The following is a 19,376-nucleotide window of genomic DNA, read 5'->3' on the forward strand; positions in this document are numbered from 1 at the left end:
CAGCTCCCGCTGTCTTTGCAACGACTAGTACGTCAATCTCCGACGTAGAGGTCAGCTGACAGACGGCAGCCAATCAGCGAGGGAGGACAGGCTGAACCGCCTTGCAGTGAGGTGTCCTGAGAGTTGTCAAGGTTTTGGTTGTGGAGTATCCGAGAGGGGAGCAAGGGCGGCTACGGTTGTACGATGCCGAATAAAACGAAAAAGGACAAGGTGAGTTTTGGGAACTGATAACACGTTGATATCGGAAGCGGATAAAGTTCGCAAGGCATACATTTCACTGTATGTATTGATATACCGGCCTCATAGCGACGCAGTGTCCCATCCCATTAGCATTAGCCGTCCAGCAGTAATCACCAGCTAGCCCCTGTCCTGCCAGCATGTTAGCGCGGAATTGCGCATACTTATTAAAAAAAGTGAATATGTTATGATAAGAATTTAGATGCCTTTCCATACACGATGCGCGTGCCCTTCGGGTGTGCATTTAAACGCTTTCTGTCAGTTAAAGGCTGAAGTTCGGGGTCGTGAGAATGGCATTAGACAGTGAAGTGACACTGGTTAGCTAACGGTTGCAGTGTGTTCAAACGGTGTGAGAGACTGGGTGGGTGGGCAGACACGCTATATTTAGATCCCTGCATGGCGGCATTCCCTGCTAGATTACTTATTGATGTTTGCCAGCCTACATATACGCTAATGTCAGGCTCGCACATTTCCTTTCAGGACTCGTCTAAGTCTGGAAAAGTCTGCAAAAGTGGAGGACAGGAGAATTCCGAACATGAGGTAGGCGCAATGATCGGATGCTATAATGTCTAATACGCTCAAAGGGAAGTCTTGCTCTTGGTGTAACCCACCTTAATAATAATAATTATTAATTATTAATAATATGCTATATCCAGTTTTGTATTTTGTCCAGCAGTGCTCTAGAATTGTGCTTTCGTACATGGTGCCTATTTCGTACTGTGATGTCTGACGTTGTACTCTGTAGTTTTGTTTATCTCATGTCACCATATGAGGCAGCGATCGGTCAGAAGATTATATTCAGCGTCAGTTTGTATCCATAAAGTTTTTGTAATCTGTCAACAAACCTGCACAATAGAAAAGTTAAAAATAGCAACGTAATCGGACTAGCTTTGGAACTTTTTTTGTTTATATCTGGATCCCATCTGGGAAAAGTCCAAGCATCAATTTCTAGCATGAATCATTTATGTAATATTTTTATATATTTAATTTATTATATAATGTAAGCACATTCAGTAGCAACAACCACATAGAATTTTTGAATTAGGTGCTGTTACTCCAAACAGAAAAACAAATCTTTCTCTGTTGAATGAATGCAATGACTACACATCACTGAGCTATTCAAGGAACCAAAGGCCATTGTTTTGCAAAGAAAAAAAAATCTTCATACACTCATCTTGGGGCTCATATGACAGCTAGCAGCTGTTTGTGCAGCTTGAAAGGCACAAGGTGGCCAGACATTTAATATTCATATTGTGAGGGCTGCTCACCACCTGTTACTGTTCTACAGGCACACACTTATTTATCCGCCTGGAATCAATTTACTGAACCTTTAGTGTAAGCCTCCCATTCATGTGTTCTACAAACCATCTTAGTGTTTTCCTCTTTGTCTGTTAATTATTATAATCTATATTCTGCCCCAGGTGTATATTTGTATGGTTTTAGAGCTGTGTTTTGGCCTCCTGCCTACTCATGGCTGCGTAGTAGTGATGTTGTGTTGTGTGTCAGCAGCCATGCAGCAGATCTTCTAATGCACTGACCTTGTGTCAAACTGAAATTGCTCCTAGCTGTTGTGCTGTAGCTTTGTCTGTCTGTCCCCACCCTTCCTATGGCCTCATACTGTGCTTCTCATTACCAGACCGGTACAGAAACAAAACAAATGTATGCAACCTATAGGGAGGGGTGTATCTGTTGTCTTGGCAACAAACAAACTTTGAGAAGGTACAGCTCATTTCAGACAGCTTGCTAGTAGACAAACGTGTCTTTTAGTTTTAGCTGATTCTGTACACACAGCTTTACATATCTACTGAGCGTGGTGTAAGTAAGCTGGTCCAAAATATGTGTGTCTGCCTTGGTGCATCCATTACAACAGGCAGGTGGGACTAGCTCTAATAAACTTGTCACATTCATTTTAACCCCAGCTGCATTATATTGAACCCTACAATCTCAGCCAGGGTGTATAAGTGGATAAGAAACTGCAGTAGTTAGTTTTACTGTGTGAATAATGGTTCCCTGATTTATGTGCTGTTTACATTGCATATAAGATTGTAACTATAGGCCAGTATAATTGTGAAAATGGGACATACAGTAAATAATTCTCATTACCTGTCTAGCATATGGCATTTGGGCTTCTTGACTGAAGTCATTCACGCAGCTCTTAAATAAGACAGTCTTTCACACTTTCGGTAAACTGCCGTTTAGCTTGTGCTTAATCCGACCTTCGTGTTACTAATGTGTTTTTCTGATGTTTCAGCAGAGCTCCAACAGGAAGGCAAGCAACAGTGTTCCTCCCACAACTCAGCTGTTAAAAGGGAAGCAGCCAGGTTCCCAGACACCAGTCAAAAAGGACAAGAGGCAGAGCTCCTCTCGCTTCAGCTTGAGCAACAACAGAGAGCTGCAGAAACTGCCTGCTTTCAAAGGTATTTATTGACCTGTCTGAAAACTACGTGATTTGATTACAACTCAACCAATGACCCAGATATGTTGCATAGAACTTGGATTTCCTTAGGACAGGTGGGTAGGGATACACTGCTTTTGCTTAATGTTAGAAGCAGACATGTCACAGATGTTGTTCCTCACAAGCGCACGGATATTTTCACATTCTTTCTCAACCAAAATAACGGCCCCTTCTCCATCACCCTCATTTTAATACAAGCCGAGCACGACGTTACGCAACACATGGAAACAAACAGGGAACGTACATGGCACGGACTTTGCGCTGGATTTAAACCAAGCATCTATATTTAGTGGTAATCCAGAGATAAAGCTTTAAATCCGTGGTCCTTGTGTTTCAGGATGTTGCCAGTGACCAGATGAGTGTGGCTGGCAGCTGTTCCTACTGTTTTCTCTTTGTCCCTTTTGTTGAAGTAAAAAATATATTTGACTGATGTCTACATTTATGCATAAAGTCAAAATGGAACAGTGTAGTTAAAGAGTGATTAGTGAATTGACACACAAAGGAGTTAAATCCACCTTAAAACATATGTTTGTCTTTCATTTTCTTAGGTTTATACTGTCAAGAAACCAATAAGCAAAATTTAATTTCCGATAAAGCCTGTTCACTTCCCACATCCCTATGAGAGCTTCGATAACATTATCCTGCGGTGGCCCAGTAGATGCTATCACTTAGTCCTGTCCAAACAGGCTCCTCGCTTGGCCTGTTTTCATTCCAGGCATGTTCACCACCTCCTGGTAGAAACACATGTCTGTGAACTAGTCCTGCAGAGCCACAAGGTTGAGGCGGGACTGAAACCCTGACCACTAACCGGCCTTCCCCATGAACTTGGCCCGAAACAAAGTGTGCTCATTGTGACTCGAGTGCAATATAAATTTCACAGCTTTTGTATTTGACAGCACAGCATTTCAGGAACGTCCTGTTTGAAGAAGTGTGTTTGTTGTGTTTTTGTTTTTTTTTCAAAGGCCTTTACCAAGATACACACAAGAACAAAAGTGTGTTTAGCAGATGTTCCTGCCCACAGGTTTCAGATAAACACACTACAGGGTAAATGTTTGACAAACGCTTAAGACCACAAGGAAACAAATATTGGAGAGGAGCCCTTTTTGTAAAGCAGGAGCAGCAATATTACAGTGTTTGTTGCCATCTGCTGGCTAGAGTTAGAAAAGGGTATATATGAATATATAAAATATGGATCCCAATATATTTGATTTCTTTTCAAATTTCTTAAAGAATTTATATATGCGTAAATGTGTCCCGTTTATTCCATATAGTGTGTTTCTAACATTGTTTATACTATTTGCTCCTATTAGAGGGTAGTTGTAACAACTTTATTCTGCTCCAGTGTTTGCGTTGCGTTATTCCCATATGTTACATAATTTCCGCATTTCCTATGTGACACTGAGTTTGTAACAATGGTTGGGGTATGTAATGTGCTTTGCTTCTAAAGCAGGATGCACCAGGCAAACAAGGCTTCACTTAAGGATTTCCTCTACCATCCCTGCAAGTGGTGTGGAAAAGACTCCTGCTTGTCATGAGGCCGACTTCTCTGGTCAGATGTTTTATGTAAAAATACAAAATGAACACAAGATCCACAACTAGCTAATAGCTGTGATACTGAAGTTTCAAGGAGACGCGAGAGATGATCTGGATTGTTAATTGTTGTGCTGTGTTGATTGGTTAGTTTTTACAAATACATTAGAGTCTGCAGCATGTTACCATAATGCGAATGATCATCAGACCTGGAAATTAACCACGTAGCTGTATATTTGAGTGTGTCTGCTTGCTATCGGTGATGCATACAAAGCTCTTCTACCAGAAGGCTTTCTCTCGTCCCACAGACAGAACTGACTCGTTGCGGTGCATTTTACTCTGATACTATTGTCAGAATTAGCACACACAGCAAAAAGCTCAAGTGCGATGAAGACTTATGATACATTGTTTGAATACTTTTTTAAACTGCAAAAAAAGTTTGTTCCTATATATTATACATACTTTAAATGTACTTAGATCTTTAAATTTCTTCTATACAAAACCTGTGGGGAAGCACATGCTGAGGTTATTAGCATGTTATTCCTAGGTCTTACTTTTAGCCTGGTTTTAAAATATTTGATGATTCGTATGTACCTTGTCAGGTTGCGCAGGAAATCTCATTTTCTCCAGTTTTGTCTAGCACCTCCACAACAAATAACAGGTTTCTAATAATGTTTCTTCTGTTTTAAAATGCAAAAGTGTGAAAGGTGTGATTTGCATGAAGCTTTGGTGTGTGTGTGTGTGTGTGTGGGGTGGGGGGGGGGTATGTGAGCCCTTGATCCTTGCAGCGTGATGAAGTACTCATGAAACCTGGTGATGTTATGTCATGATGCATGTGCTTTGGTTGTTTGCACACTGGGATTGATTTTTATTGCCTTACAGAATGCAGTGTTTAAAGGGTCTTGAAATGGAATAGCCTATATTTACGAAGCCACACTTATTAAGCACTATTTGAATTGTATATATTTGTCAGTAGTAGAGTGTGTGTGTGTGTGTGCGCGCGTGTGCGCGTGTGTGTGTGTGTGCTCTTCTTTCCTGTTCAGCTTTACAGTGCACGGGTGCAGACACAGAGTGCTGCCGACTGCATTATCACATCCTGTGTTGCTCACGTCGCGACTTCCTGTCTTCCTGTTTCTGTCACATACACCTGGGCTCAGGCTGTACTCCTGAAGAGCCATCTGTCGTGCAGAGACACCACAAACACACACACAAACACACGGTCACACAAGCGAAGCGCACTGTTATCTGGCATCAGTGATACTTCGTCTTTTGATCTGTATAAATCTCAGCTTGTTGTTCACCTTGTTTTTTTTTTCCTATTGTGTCTCGCATCAGGTTTATTTGACACGTTTCGTATATCGGGTCTCGATCTATATTGGTGGTATCGTTTGTTTAGTTTAGTTGAGTGTGATGATGAGTAATGCCAAAGCTGCCTTTGCTTATTAGGAATTATACAAATTCAGATCAAGCCAGCTGAGTTTGAATCTGCTTTAAAACTCTGATGTCAGATGTAGCTGCTTTTGCTCCAATCATCGCAGCAGTCCCCTCCCCTCCCCACTCAGCCCACCAGCCAATTCCTTCCCTCGTGTTTATTTATTCTGACAGCCGCGCCATGTGATTGCAGCCAGCCAACCGGGCAGCTGCTGTGGTGGATGACATCACTAACTAGCTGGTTCCCTCCAGCAGCAGGGGAGCTTCATTTTCTGTTCAGAGTGTTTGTGCTAAAATGGAGGCTGGCTCCTCGCCTTAGCCGGGCTGCCCTCTTCCCCCCTGTCTTCTGCCTCAGCTCCCTGATGTTGGCATGTACTAGAGCTGCTAGTGCGATGGTTCTGGATGCACCAGCCTCCAATGGGCCTTTCCAGTCTGTGGGCCTCCTGCATTTTAGAGGTGAGAGTTGGACGTTTACCTCTTTTGCTGCTGTGTTTGTGTGTTTCGGGGTAGATGGGTAAGAATGTTGTCGTTCAGCAACTGCAGCCACTTTTTTAGATTTGCAGGGTAAGCATCAGGTGACTTTTCTAAAACTTACTGCATGAGATTAAAAGCTGTTATGGGTGTTGGTGGCGTGAGTACTTTTGGAAGAGGATGTGGGGGACTGTTTGTATGTCAGTGAGGAAGTGTTTTGCCAAGACCTTGCATAGCTTTCCCTCAGCCAGGGAGGAAAGGCGAGAGTGTGAAGAGTGTGAGTTTTAAGTTCCCCATCCCCCATCGAGACTGATGATGTCATAGGAAGTGAGGTCAAAGCTAGTTGTCAGTCACTGTGTGTTTGTATTTTTTTTTTTTTTTTAATTTATATGTCTGTTGTCACATTTAAGTGGAAATGCTTTGCATGTTTTTGCTGGATCTCCCATGGACTCTGTCTTGTGCCGTGTGTTGCGGGACTGTTAATGACCTCATGGTGTTTAACCATAGGGATAATTGCAGGCAAATAACAGCAAATAGTGATTTCTGCTCCCTTGCGTTAGTTGGCCTATGTGTGCAGGGACACACAGTGTGTACTTAGCATTAGTCACTGGTGCAACTTCATTATACTTTCACCCATAGACTGTGGGATTGGAATATTATACTGCGTGTGTAATTTGTGTCCATGAGTGGTTTCCTGTGTGCAAGCTGGAGCCTTTAGATGAGCAAAGGTTATTTGCCCATGCATGTGGTGAGGCTGGTGTGTGAAGTCTGCAGTTGCACAGCATGTCTCTTAATATTTTAGGCCTGTTCAGAAACCCTAGTGGTGTTGTGTAACAGGAGACATTAGACCTCTTGGCACACGGGGGCTGATGGGGAGCTTGTGGTTAGAGATTCAGCCTTTCACACATACAGGTGAAATCACCAGTCAGATCTTAACTGCGTACTAGTGGTCTCCATACAACTATAGACATTTAGTCTGCTGAGGCTTTAGGGGCATTGTATTCAATCAAATTCAGTTAAGTACCTTGGCACAGTCATTGGAAACCAGATAATAATCAAGCTTCAGCCATTGTGACATCAATACAACAAACAATTCAATTTCAAGTAATAGGATAAAGTTGTAGGAAATATTTTTTGACAGTCGATTTTAGGTTAAAGCATAAATAATGACATTTTTCTACCTTAAAGTGATAGTTCACCACTGAAAAACAAGTTGTTATAATAATTGGACATTTTATTAGCCAAAATGTGCAAAAAAGGTTTACTATTGATGGCCTGTGTCCAGGGAAAAATGTAAGGTAATGCACAAGCTCTCGTTAGCAGCGTAACCCTTGACATTCAAAACACACAGGCATCAGCTCGTACTGTACTCAAACATTGCAGCACAAGCTAAAACATTAAAGGGTTGAATCTGTTATTTACTCGGTGCTCATTCAACTGTTCTGACCCAGCTGTTTTTTTCTAGTTTCTTCTTGGCATCCTGAAGCTAGTTTCCAGCTCTCCTCTGAACATACATAGCCTGAGACTGCATAGAAATTTAGGGTGGAAGCTCAGTATTCTTTCATTTAAAAATATTACTCAACATGCTTTTGGTCAAGCTGCTTTGAAAATTGGTAAAGTATTCTTTTTAAAAGAGGAGCAGGTTGAGCAACATTCTGTAATGGACTCTGAAAGTGGCAGGTTCACAGGTTAAACCTGTATCTTTTTAGAAAAACAATGACAGAACAAACATATGTCTCAGCATTTAGAACCGATACATAGTAGTCAGAACTCAGGGTTTCACTCAGCTGTTTGACATGCGATAAGCCAGACTTAGGCAAACTGTCTCAACATAGACTGAAACATCTTTTGTAATCACTTGCCTTGACAGTTGATTTACTTACCTGTTTCAGGGTACAAGTGAGGCCTGGGGGCAAAATGCTCTTTTATTGCATATTGAGTTGAGTGCATTCAGTGTTTTAGCTCCCTCTTGCGTACATGACTAAATAACAATAATTTATATGTCACTCTTTAGTAAGAATAAATAGACCCACAACTTCTGCATTTCGCCTATTAAAAAGTTGTAAAATTATTGACTAAACGTGTTACTGAATTGTTTCCACTAGGTCAGTTTGTCTGATATCTGTCTTCACTGTGGCTGAGGGCAGCTTGTCATTGGGCACCATATGACTCCGGTGTTGCAGCAGCTTGTATGCATCTGGGATTAGCAGAACACCCCTTAAGTCCAAAGTCCGGCCTCTACCTGTGGTTACCATGGCCACGTTGTTAGTGGGGAGATTAGATCGACTTGTAAATTACAGACTGTGATGAACAGATTCGTGTATGCTTTGTGGTGTCAGTTTTCAGTTTTAGTTCTTCAATCGCTCTGGACCGTTTCATTTAAAGGCTCCAGTATCAGAATATAGATGTATCATTGCCATCTTTCTTTTGTTTCTGTGTTGTAGATGTTCCCCCTGCAGAGCAGGAGAAACTGTTTATCCAGAAGTTGCGGCAGTGCTGCGTCCTTTTCGATTTCGTCTCTGACCCACTGAGCGACCTGAAATGGAAGGAAGTGAAACGAGCGGCGCTGAGCGAGATGGTGGAGTACATCACCCACAACAGAAACGTCATCACCGAGCCCATCTACCCGGAGGTGGTTCATGTGGTCAGTATGCTAAAAGAATGAATTAATAAACTGATTAGAGACGCTTGGTCTTGATATTTTTGTCTCTTTAGCATCAGAGGAAGTTCACGTGAGCATCACCAACCTCAGTTTGACCTCAGCGCTCCGTGTCACACTAACCTTACGCCAGTGCTATTAATTGTTCCATCTATTTAGTTTGAAGAGGGCACATAGTGGTTTATTAAAAGAGTTTTATTGTGTTGGATGTCACCAGGCCTGAATCTGTAATCGTTCCTGCCTTTGCGGATGTGAACCTGTTCATTTACTTAACACTAATCGTGGCTGCCACTAAGCTCCTACTGTATATTTATTAGAAATGTTCTCCTTAGGTCGTGGCCTGGATGTGTTCGATGGTGCCAGGTCTGCTTTTCCGAGCCAATTTAAAAAGCCTTTGATGTTAATCAAAGCCGTGCCTCAATACCACATGGTAAACCGCTGATCAAGGTGCAAATTTCACCCCGTCCTCATCGCTCTGGGTTTTTTTGATCAGCGCAACAGCAAATGCTACAGAGCTGCTACATCAGCATAAAAATATACTCCTATTCCTGGCAGCCCTTTCCCCTACCCCCTTAAAGACAAGGACTCTTTGAAGTCCACTGATGGTTTTCATCATCAAAGTATGGAGTGCGACATGGAAAACTCCTTTGTAAAAGCTGTATTCTTATGTTAAGATCTACGCACGGTGGTCAGACATGGCTTGTTTTGTTTCTAGTGAATCTGTCGGATAATATTTTTTCAGGGGGAGTAAGAGCTGGTTTCTGCTAAGAATGTAAGCAAACTAAATGATAGTGAGCGAGTGTCCCTGCACAATAGGGAGTCAAACGGCCTTGAATGGACAGTGGGAATATTCTCAAAGGGAACCAAAATGACAGCAGATCAACAGAAACAGTACAATAACTGCATTAACAGTGTCAGTAGTTGAAACGGTTCTAATCTGCTTTTGCTTGCATTTTTCTTTCCTTCAGTTTTCTGTGAATATGTTTAGGACGTTGCCGCCATCATCCAACCCCACGGGTGCTGAATTTGACCCAGAAGAAGATGAGCCCACATTAGAGGCTGCGTGGCCACATTTACAGGTACGCAGAACACATACACTTCTAAAGACCGTCTCATACAGTCCCAAAATAAACATTTTTCGTTTTCATCACTGCTTTTTCTTACACAGCTCGTTTATGAATTCTTCCTACGGTTCCTAGAGTCCCCTGACTTCCAACCCAACATAGCCAAAAAGTATATTGACCAGAAGTTTGTAATGCAGGTGAGCACTGGCATTTTTATCTTGTTCTGCACACATTTTATTGAGTTAAGATGTATTAGATACCAGCGTCTCCGTAACCTGCTCTTGTTCACAGCTCCTAGACCTGTTTGACAGTGAAGACCCCAGGGAGAGGGATTTTTTAAAGACCACCCTGCATCGCATCTATGGCAAATTCCTGGGCCTGCGGGCATACATTAGGAAACAGATTAATAATATATTTTATAGGTGAGTGATCCTAGGTGGCGCCCTGCGAAGTTTCTGTGAGCTGTGGAAGGAATCGTGGTAAATGAATTTTTTTGGTTGCTGTTTTTCAGGTTCATTTATGAGACTGAACATCATAATGGAATAGCAGAGTTATTGGAAATTTTAGGCAGGTAAGATGTTTTGTGAGCAAAAGGTTCTTGTGCTGTTTACGGGTTGAAATGTAGCGTTGCGTACGTAATTGTTTGTTCCTAATGACCACATTTGTCCCTGCAGCATAATCAATGGATTTGCATTACCGTTGAAAGAAGAGCACAAGATCTTCCTCCTGAAAGTCCTACTGCCTTTACACAAAGTCAAGTCTCTAAGCGTATATCACCCACAGGTAAGTGTGTTGTCAGTAGAATTGTCCTTAGCTCATCCATAAACCAGCAGAAACTGGCAGTGCTGTAGCTTGTTGCTACATTATAATATGTGGTTTCATTCCTCCCTCAGCTGGCCTATTGTGTGGTACAGTTTTTAGAGAAGGACAGCACTCTTACAGAACCGGTAAAGTTTGCTTTATTATCGTTGTTATGACATGACAACAATAATGTGGTCAAGTAGATAATAAAAAGTTGTGAATATACCAGAACATATCCATGAAGTTGTCGTCCTGACTCTGTTCTGTCCGTGTGTGTAGACGGTGATGGCATTATTAAAGTATTGGCCAAAGACTCACAGTCCAAAAGAGGTGATGTTCCTCAATGAACTAGAAGAGATTCTGGATGTCATCGAGCCTTCAGAGTTTGTGAAAGTCACGGAGCCCCTCTTCCGACAGCTGGCCAAGTGTGTGTCCAGCCCTCATTTTCAGGTAAACTTAACCTCTTGTAGTTTATTTCTGTATCTTATATTTTACTTCAAGAGGCGACAATAGTATTATGTTTTTGTAATGACTAGGTGGCAGAGCGTGCACTCTACTACTGGAACAATGAGTACATCATGAGCCTCATAAGTGACAATGCTGCCAAGATCCTGCCCATCATGTTTCCAGCTCTCTACCGCAACTCCAAGACCCACTGGAACAAGTGAGCCTCCAGCTTCCCACCTGCTGCCCGTCTGTGGGCTTAAATCAAACGACCACTAATGTAAAAATGTTTGTTTGTGCACAGGACGATCCACGGGTTGATTTACAACGCTCTGAAGCTCTTCATGGAGATGAACCAGAAGCTGTTTGATGACTGCACACAACAGTTCAGAGCAGAGAAAAGCAAGTGAGTACCATGGACGCGCAAAACCTCTGAAGCGCAGTGACCGAAATCCATAGTGAAGTACGATTCAGGGAGGAAGCGTTTCCTTTTGATTCAGTTTCTGTCTGTTGTGTTGAATGTGTCAGAGAGAAAGCCAAATGGAGAGAGAGAGAAGAAGCATGGCTGAAGATCGAGAATCTAGCAAAGTCGAACCCACAGGTGAGTCCTGTTTTATTCTCTCTGTTAAAGACTACTTTAGTTTTAGGTTTCCAACTTCAGTTGATTAAACAAAGGCAGTTCATAATGTGGCGCTTCTCTCCCCTCTGTGCAGTTTCTCATGTACATTGACTCAGTAGACCCAGACGGTTTGATGGACATGGAGACGGACGGCCCTGTTCTGGATGACGTCAACATGCTGAAGAAAGCAGTGCAGGAGGAAGCTACACAGGTAAACAGTTTGTCCAGTGAAGTCAGCGTTGAGTTTGCGCCCAACAGATACTTGATTTCTCTCTCGTGGATTTGCATTTGTCTCTGTCCAGATCCAAAAAGACCAGCGTAGAGAGCGGCCTCTGATGCGGAGGAAGTCGGAGCTTCCCAAGGACATCTCTACTGTTACAGCCCTGGAGCTGCACAGGAGAGCGGAGGAAATGCTGACACACGACGGCCACTAAGAGACCGCCGCCCCCCCCAGTCCACTTTAAACCAGCAGCAGCATCATCCACAGAGAGGCCACCGGTCCACAGAGCCCCGCACAACACTGACTCTGGTATCCAGGTCAAATCCCAGAACAGCACAGAACCAGGCGGTCCGGACCCCAGCCGACTCCCGTCTGAAGCCTGGTCCGAGAGGTGCTCAGTCCCGACCAGTCCTCGTCCAGCAGACACATCTGTGGAGCTGCATGACCACGACGTACACCGTGAACTTCACCTAAGATACTGTAATGTGGTTTTACCGTTCTCCCCCTCCTTCTCTTCTCCTGTCCTCAAGTGGTGTTTTCAGGCAGCTGTGCTGCCCTCTTCTGGTCATTTTTCTCAGGTGTCCTGTTCCATATGTACGTCTGTCTGTATGTCTGTGCATGTGAGAGTCTTCTCTTCTTGCCTCTTCTTTATAGATGTCAGGTGCTTGTACCAATATAAGCCCCAACTGGACTTTTTCAGTTTAATAAAAAAAAGGATAACAAGAAAACATCATTGGTTTCTATATATTAAATATTAGATATTTTTCTCATAAGCTAGACAGCTGTTTATATTTTTTCTTACATAGAATATTAGGACGTCTTCTCAGAGTAAAAGCACTTGTCTGTCTTGTCTTCATTAGTCGTGAGGATTAATCGATCAAACTAATGTCAGATGACTTGATTAGATGATTACATATGATTGGTGTTTGGGATGAGTCCAGCTCGAGCTCAGCTTGTCATCTGAGAGGGGATCAAGGCATTTAAGTTATGCCCCCCCCTCATTGTTTGAGTGCGTTGAACGTGGCCATTAGATTTCAAGTTGGTGTCATTCATGGGAGGCTCCCGAGATGTCGGACAGATGCATTCAGTCTACTTCAGCTGTGTGACGACAGAAATCGAGCACAGGCAGATGTTTTTTTTTTTTTTTTTCTCTACTGTTCTCAAGCAAGACCCTTTTTGTTAGAGATTAGACTGCGTCATGGGTGAGGTCTGTTTGTGTTGAAGAGGTCAAACATAAGCCTTTCTGTTCACAGTGCCTTTTCTAGTCTAAGGGGGATATTTGCTCAACTGAGAATCGAGTAGCAGGAACAAAAGTGTCAGATGATTCTTTTATCAAACAACATAATGTTAGTTTCAAGGAGAGAGGACGATGTTGTGTTTCAGGCCGCCTCCCGCCGGTCGGACCCCCGACACACGTAGGCGCTGCAAGTTAACCTTGTACCTCCAAAGCTAGGTAGGAGGAGCAGAGGGATCACCCCAAACCCCAACCCCCCTTCAGCTACGAAGCACTACCTGATAAAACTTGAACGACCACCTAAACACAACTGAAGCAACAAACTAGTGAAAAATGGAAATCCGTGATGCTGTCTGTTTCGGTGTGTGGGATCAGCTCGTCCGTAAGAGCTCAGCCTCCGTCACAAGCGTTGTTCATCCTGTCCCATTCCACCTTTTAATTAGCGCTGCTCCCTTCCAGTCGAAGCCCAGTAGGACTCGTGATGTGGACGCGTGTTGGTCCTGCTTCTAGATGCTCGCAAGCTCTTTTACCGTGGTTTCATTCTTCCGTTGGCAGCAGAACCTTTTGTCTCTTGTTTTTAACCGAATGTGCAAATTGTAAATAATACTGCAGTCGTTGCCAGTTGTTCTGTTTTTTTTTATGTTCATCTCGAAGAACAACATTCACTGAAGGCTTTTACTCAAACTCTCCCTGACTCACCGGTGACTGTTGTTCTTCTCGAATTGGCTTTAATATTGGCTTCTTTGGAGCTCTGTTCATTTTACATAAGCTTTGTATTATTTTTCTTTAAAAAGAATGAATATTACAAGTGTCCTTTTAGTATAAGTCTTGTACTAAATGGCTTCATCTAATACTGTACATATAATGTACTTTTATGTTATATAACTGTTATTAAATGGTAGAGTTCATATTTTGTACAAATGATCCCATGTACAGAACACAGAGGTTATTTAGCAGCTGCAGAGAGTTGGTATGTGGCACACACGTCAACACGTGACTATTTACATATATAGAAACCATGTAGGATTTGGATAGTTTTTTTTTTTTTTTAATCTATTTGTAATCTTTTCCATTTCTCTTCTGTCTTTCACCTTCAGACGTGTGTTGAGATCCTACATACAGCTTTTTGTGTGGTTTTATCCAAATCTCCAGTGGTGTACATCTATCTATATACAGCGAATAAAGAGAACATGTGAGTTTTATATTTTCATCCTACAAAAAAAATGTTGGACTCTTCTTTTTATTCTAATAAAATGCCCTTTAATCACTATATCCATATCTTATAAATCTTAACTTCTCCCTTAACAATTACTACTAATTTATTTTTATAAGCGACATTGAAATCAAACGCAACCCTTTGCTGCCACCTGCCGGTCAGAAAGCGAAGCTCACGCTCAACGCTGCAGTGCTCAGTTTTAGGATGTATAAATGTCACCACAGCACAAAAAATCAGACGTCTTGGTTTGAGACGTGTCTGTTTATGATCAGAACCTTTTATCACATCATACGTTTGCTGCTGGTCCAAACCGTGTTTTAAACATTCCCTTTGGATTCTCTACATTTCTTAACATGTCTCTTCTCGCTTATGGTGAATCATTGCTCGCGCTGGGTTCTGTCTGAAACCTGTTATTGTAGTTGCCTGCAGTTCGTTGACGACGACGACACGTGAACCGCTCGAGTCGTGCATTCCTGACCGAGCCGTCACTGACGTTCTGCTGTAATTCCCATTCTCTCAGTATAATTCCAAGGACGCGGCTGGCTGTTCTTCACATGTTGCTAGGTGCTGCCATCAGCCGCCTGCGCCCTCCAAATTGGCTCGTCTGGGGTCGCTTAAGTTCCTCTGATCATTTTTAGACGGTGAGCTTCAGCGCCCTCCCACCCTCTCGCGTCTAGCACCCCTGCTGGGATCCTCGCTGAACTCGAATGAACCTGGAGGGATTCGGAAAACAAACAGACCCTGCACGTTTTTCCGCCTCCGACGCCCAAGCGCGGGGCTGCTGCCGTGACGTTGCATTAATATCCGATCAAACCCTGCATATTACATTTGAATGGATTCCTCAGAATCCATGGGGTCAGACGTATAGTCCTGTATTTACTGTAAATGAAGTGAAGAGCGTAGCAGAGTCTGTCTCTGAATGACTCCTAATGAGGATGCAGATTGTCCCCATTTGCCTCATTATCAACACATTGTACCCCAATTGTTTGAGAGATGAAATAGTCCTCTGCTCTGTATGCGTCACTGAGTATCAGAATACGTCAGTGTGTTTTTTTTTTGTGGGTGGTTAAAGGAGTGTGTATCTTCAATGCTCTCGGATGAGGTCACCGGGGTTCGTTGCTTTTCGCCTGCAGTCAGAGGCTGCGCAGTCGCTCTCCACTTCAAACCCGGTGCGCCGCTTATTTGCCTATTTGCTGTGCGATCAGGGTGAGCTGACAGCCGCCTTTGACTGTCAATGTACAAATATCGCTGTGCAAACCCAAAGACCCCCCCCCCCCCTCCACCTCTCGCTACTTGCATCCAAAAAACATCTTGTCACGACAGGATATGTCAGAATCTATCGCCATGGAAACAGGGCTCAAAAGTTTGGAGCGTCGACCCCCATTGTGACTGCGTCCAATCAGATTTTAGGAAAGGCTCTCGGCGCCGCATGACTTTGCTGTGTGGGTGCGTCTGCGCGTGTCGCCGCGGCGAGGAGCGGCGGCCGCGAGCGTCGCGCCCGGAGGTTCGACGGCGGCGGCCGCTCGCACCTCGCTCCCCTCCGCGTCCTCCCGAGGGGGCGCTGGTACGCGGCGCGGCGCGGTCCCGCGCGCTTTGATGCTTGACACTCGGCTTCAAAGTCCTCGGCATCAAAGCCGGGGACTTGGGATGGGGCCCAGCAGCAGCCGGGCATCCTGCCGCACGCACGCACGCACGCACGCACGCACGCACGCGAGAGAGACAGGATAGAGCTGTCTTCTCTTCATCCGGCTTCAACAAGACTAACTTCCTAACAGGCAGCGCCACAACAAAAGAATCAACACTTCAGGGCTAAACAAGGAGCTCCAAAGTGTTTTATCATGGGAATCTGAAGTGGAAGAAAAATAGATTTAACCCCTTTAAATGTTTTACCACTCTACAATAACAGATGAGTGCATCTTTTGGTTTCAAACCTAACTGTCTTGTGAGGAAAGCTGCAGCTGTGAGAGGAACTGGGACGGGTCTAACTGGTCCATGAGGTCAACGAGACCCATCAAAGGGTTTGGGCGCCGTCGCCTATTTCCAACACTGAAAGGACAGAAGTGTAAAGCAAACAAAGGTCCCAGAGTTGGTGGGCACTTGTTGGGTTCTAACCATTCTAATTGGACCTGTAGGAGGTCAGGTCACCTGATGCTGCTGATGCTGCACACACACACACACACAGACAGTTAATGTCATGCTGATGCACCACTGTCTGCACTCAGGTGCGGATGTGGGTCAGACGAACCAGGACGGCGCCGCCTCACGCGGCCGTCTGGGAACTTGTTACTTTGGACACGCTAAGAACAAAGCGGGGGTTTGTGTTTGGACACACACACACGCACACGCACACACACACACACACACACACACACACACACACACACACACACACACACACACACACACACACACACACACACACACACGCAGGTCTGTCACACGCTTCTGCTCTTTTTCCGCTCGGCTGGCTGACGGATGGATGCGCTGAACGTGATGCAGGCAACCTTTGCCAGGAGGAGATGCTCAGATGAGACGCTTTATCTGAGAGTCATGGATGAATGCCTTTCGCATCCGTGTGCTGTTCTCCGGCATATTTTTAAGCCTAATTCACACAACAACCTAGAATATAAGTGAACTACACATGTGTAGCTTCCACCTGGAGTCCGATCTTCTCGCTGACTGGACTTTGGACTGAGTCACCTGCTGCATGTGGAGCGCCGGCGGCCGTGTGGGGTCAAGCCGCGCAGTGCAGCTCGGGCTCTGAAGGGTTCCAGCAGAACAGCAGAGTCTAAGCGCTTCATTGATTCTGTCGTGGGTGGTGTAGATGTAACGTGCTTGGCGCCGACCCCCGGGACATGGATGGTTTCAGCTGCATCCAGATCCAGAGCATCCGGATGTGTTCAGCGCGTTCCTATTAACATGTCGCATCTTTAATTCTAACTCATCGAGCCGCTAAATGGAACCCGGCCCGTGTCGGTGGGCGACAGGTGGCAGCTGCACCTGAACCCATCTACTCAACACTTACAGGCACCGGACGAAGTCAGCATCAGGTGAGGAGTCAATAAAGTCCAGGCCTGAGTTGCTTCTTCCGCGTCGGCAGGGGCGCGAAGGACAGACGAGCAATGAGCAGGTTTTCATATGCAGCGCAGGGGCATTAAGTGGTGAAAAGCAGGTAGGTGGTATTCCCACTGCCGAGCAGAGCCGCGCGTCAGAGGTGGGGAGACATGCGTCACGCTGGGGCCTCGCTCTGGAGTGGAGGAGGATTAGAGTCGAGAGCGGGGCCGGAGACGAGGCCGCGCGCGTCCGACTGCCGTCCATGCGATGCCGACGCTCCGCGGGGGGTGCGTTCGGGGCTGTGTGTTTTACGGGCTCGTCGGACGCGGCAACGCTTAGCGGCCGGCGATCCGCGGCTGGGAGCCGTCCGGGTCGTCCGCCGCCCGACAGACGTTTTCCTCCTCTCACTCAAACCGTCGGTCGAGCGTCGGGATAACGAGGGGAAAGAGAAGCGCGAGCCGTGACTGCCTGCGATTTAGCCGAGGCTTCGTTACCGAGAGCAGCACCCGGTGACATCTGCAACCGCCAGATCTCCAGATAAATTGATCTCATAGCAACCGAATCGCCATGGAAACCAGGATACAGATGCCACGCTGAGGTGATATGCAGAGTGACTGGCCAGCAGACTGACATTATTTCCCAAAGAGAAAAAAAGCACAAGTGAATGATTCATCTGCACCGATTGTCTGTTTATTCTTCCCACTCTGAGCACTTTTTAAAAGCATTTGTGCAAAGCAGCCTCCTTTTACTGTTAAACGTGGTTCAGTAATGGCTGGAAAAGAGGGAAGCTTTGCACAGGTAACATTTATAATTGATAACAACAGTAATTCCATGATTATACGGGCCAAATGGATCTCCTAATTTACCCCACAGCTCAGTAAGGTCTGCACATCTAAAATTAAAAGGGTGTCATAAACTGCCGCCGCACACGGAAACACTGGCCCATGGTTACGAGCCTTGTTTCCTACGTCATCTGACTTCAAAGGCTCGCGGCTAAATGGAAAGTCATGGGGTTGGCTTGATGGAGCGATACTGTCTCAACGAGGCCCTCTCAATCTGCCGTGGAGCTGTTTGCACCAGTCGGGGGCTCAGCCGTGGGGGGGTGGTCTGAGCGCGGAGGTCGGACTCGTGGGTGGAGCGGAAGGCCGTGATGAGGAGTGAACGCAAGCAGCGGACGAGGTGCCCACCGCCTCGGTTCAAGCGCGCCGCCTGTGTCGATGGGGGGATGTTTTAAAGCTGCAGCCGGTGGTTTTATTCCCTCGGCCACTTGAGGGCGCCACAACCGTTAAACACAGCTTTTCCCCACACGGACTGTGCAGAAGAGCGCGCGCCGTTGGGATTTTTTAGCACACGCGAGTCCCTGTGCTAGAGACTCGGTCCGGCCCGGCTCGGCCCAGCACAGAACCCATGCGGCTGCCGTTTGCTAACAGCCCAAAGGAGCTACGATGGAAACGTCTTTTGCCTGAGCTGTGACTCCGATCTGCCAGGAAACGTCATCGATAGCAGCATCGGGCTCAAACAATGCTTCACTATATTTACTGTTTACATTAAACTTTAATATTAAATTCGCTGTTGGTCACGTTGTGTTGTTGGAGTCGATGTCTTCCCAGGTTGCCCCCCTTTGGAATTCCCCTCCATCCAACTGCGGGGATTATGAGCTGAGTCTGTTTTTGTCTGTTAATTCATTAGGATGAATTATCTTTTGTGTGGTGGCAATAACATTGTCTGGACTGAATCAAACCCAGTTTCACAATGAAGCACGTGTCTCGACGACATAAATGATCTTCAGTCTAAATCTGCCCGGTGCCTCGTTGTGTGTTTACCAGATAAGTGGAGAGATGGCCACAAAATGGGGCACCGCGGTTAAGTAGGACACCTACCAGGCTGCTGCCGTCACATTTATCACCACTAAGTGAATATTTTCTTTCATTTGATTGCAAC

General features: G+C 45.1%; 1 protein-coding gene across 3 annotated transcripts; it reads left to right on the top strand.

Annotated features, from left to right (window-relative positions):
• The first annotated feature begins 55 nt into the window (after window positions 1-55).
• ppp2r5cb (protein phosphatase 2, regulatory subunit B', gamma b) lies at window positions 56-12,659 on the top strand. Of its 3 annotated transcripts, none has more exons than XM_029140859.3 (16): window positions 56-210; window positions 718-777; window positions 2,489-2,654; window positions 8,569-8,768; window positions 9,752-9,862; window positions 9,952-10,044; window positions 10,139-10,269; window positions 10,359-10,418; window positions 10,522-10,630; window positions 10,741-10,794; window positions 10,928-11,098; window positions 11,185-11,312; window positions 11,397-11,498; window positions 11,621-11,693; window positions 11,806-11,922; window positions 12,014-12,659. In XM_029140859.3, the coding sequence occupies exons 1-16, from the start codon at window positions 184-186 to the stop codon at window positions 12,143-12,145; spliced, it is 1,734 nt and encodes a 577-aa protein (XP_028996692.1). In that variant the 5' UTR covers window positions 56-183; the 3' UTR covers window positions 12,146-12,659. The 3 variants fall into 3 exon arrangements, with proteins under 3 accessions (XP_028996692.1, XP_028996693.1, XP_028996694.1); XM_029140860.3 differs by having other exon boundaries at window positions 2,492-2,654; XM_029140861.3 differs by lacking the exons at window positions 56-210; window positions 718-777 and adding an exon at window positions 4,140-6,109 and having other exon boundaries at window positions 2,515-2,654.
• Window positions 12,660-19,376: the final 6,717 nt, after the last annotated feature.

The sequence above is a fragment of the Betta splendens genome, chromosome 24, assembly GCF_900634795.4.
Source record: "Betta splendens chromosome 24, fBetSpl5.4, whole genome shotgun sequence".
NCBI classification, from domain to species: domain Eukaryota; kingdom Metazoa; phylum Chordata; class Actinopteri; order Anabantiformes; family Osphronemidae; genus Betta; species Betta splendens.

Bases quoted from the DNA above. Each gene is read 5' to 3' on its own strand.
- ppp2r5cb (XM_029140859.3), top strand. From the start codon at position 184: ATGCCGAATAAAACGAAAAAGGACAAG. The intron at 10,631-10,740 runs GTAAGTGTGTTG...TTCCTCCCTCAG, and splicing joins TAAGCGTATATCACCCACAG to CTGGCCTATTGTGTGGTACA. The intron at 11,099-11,184 runs GTAAACTTAACC...TGTAATGACTAG, and splicing joins TGTCCAGCCCTCATTTTCAG to GTGGCAGAGCGTGCACTCTA.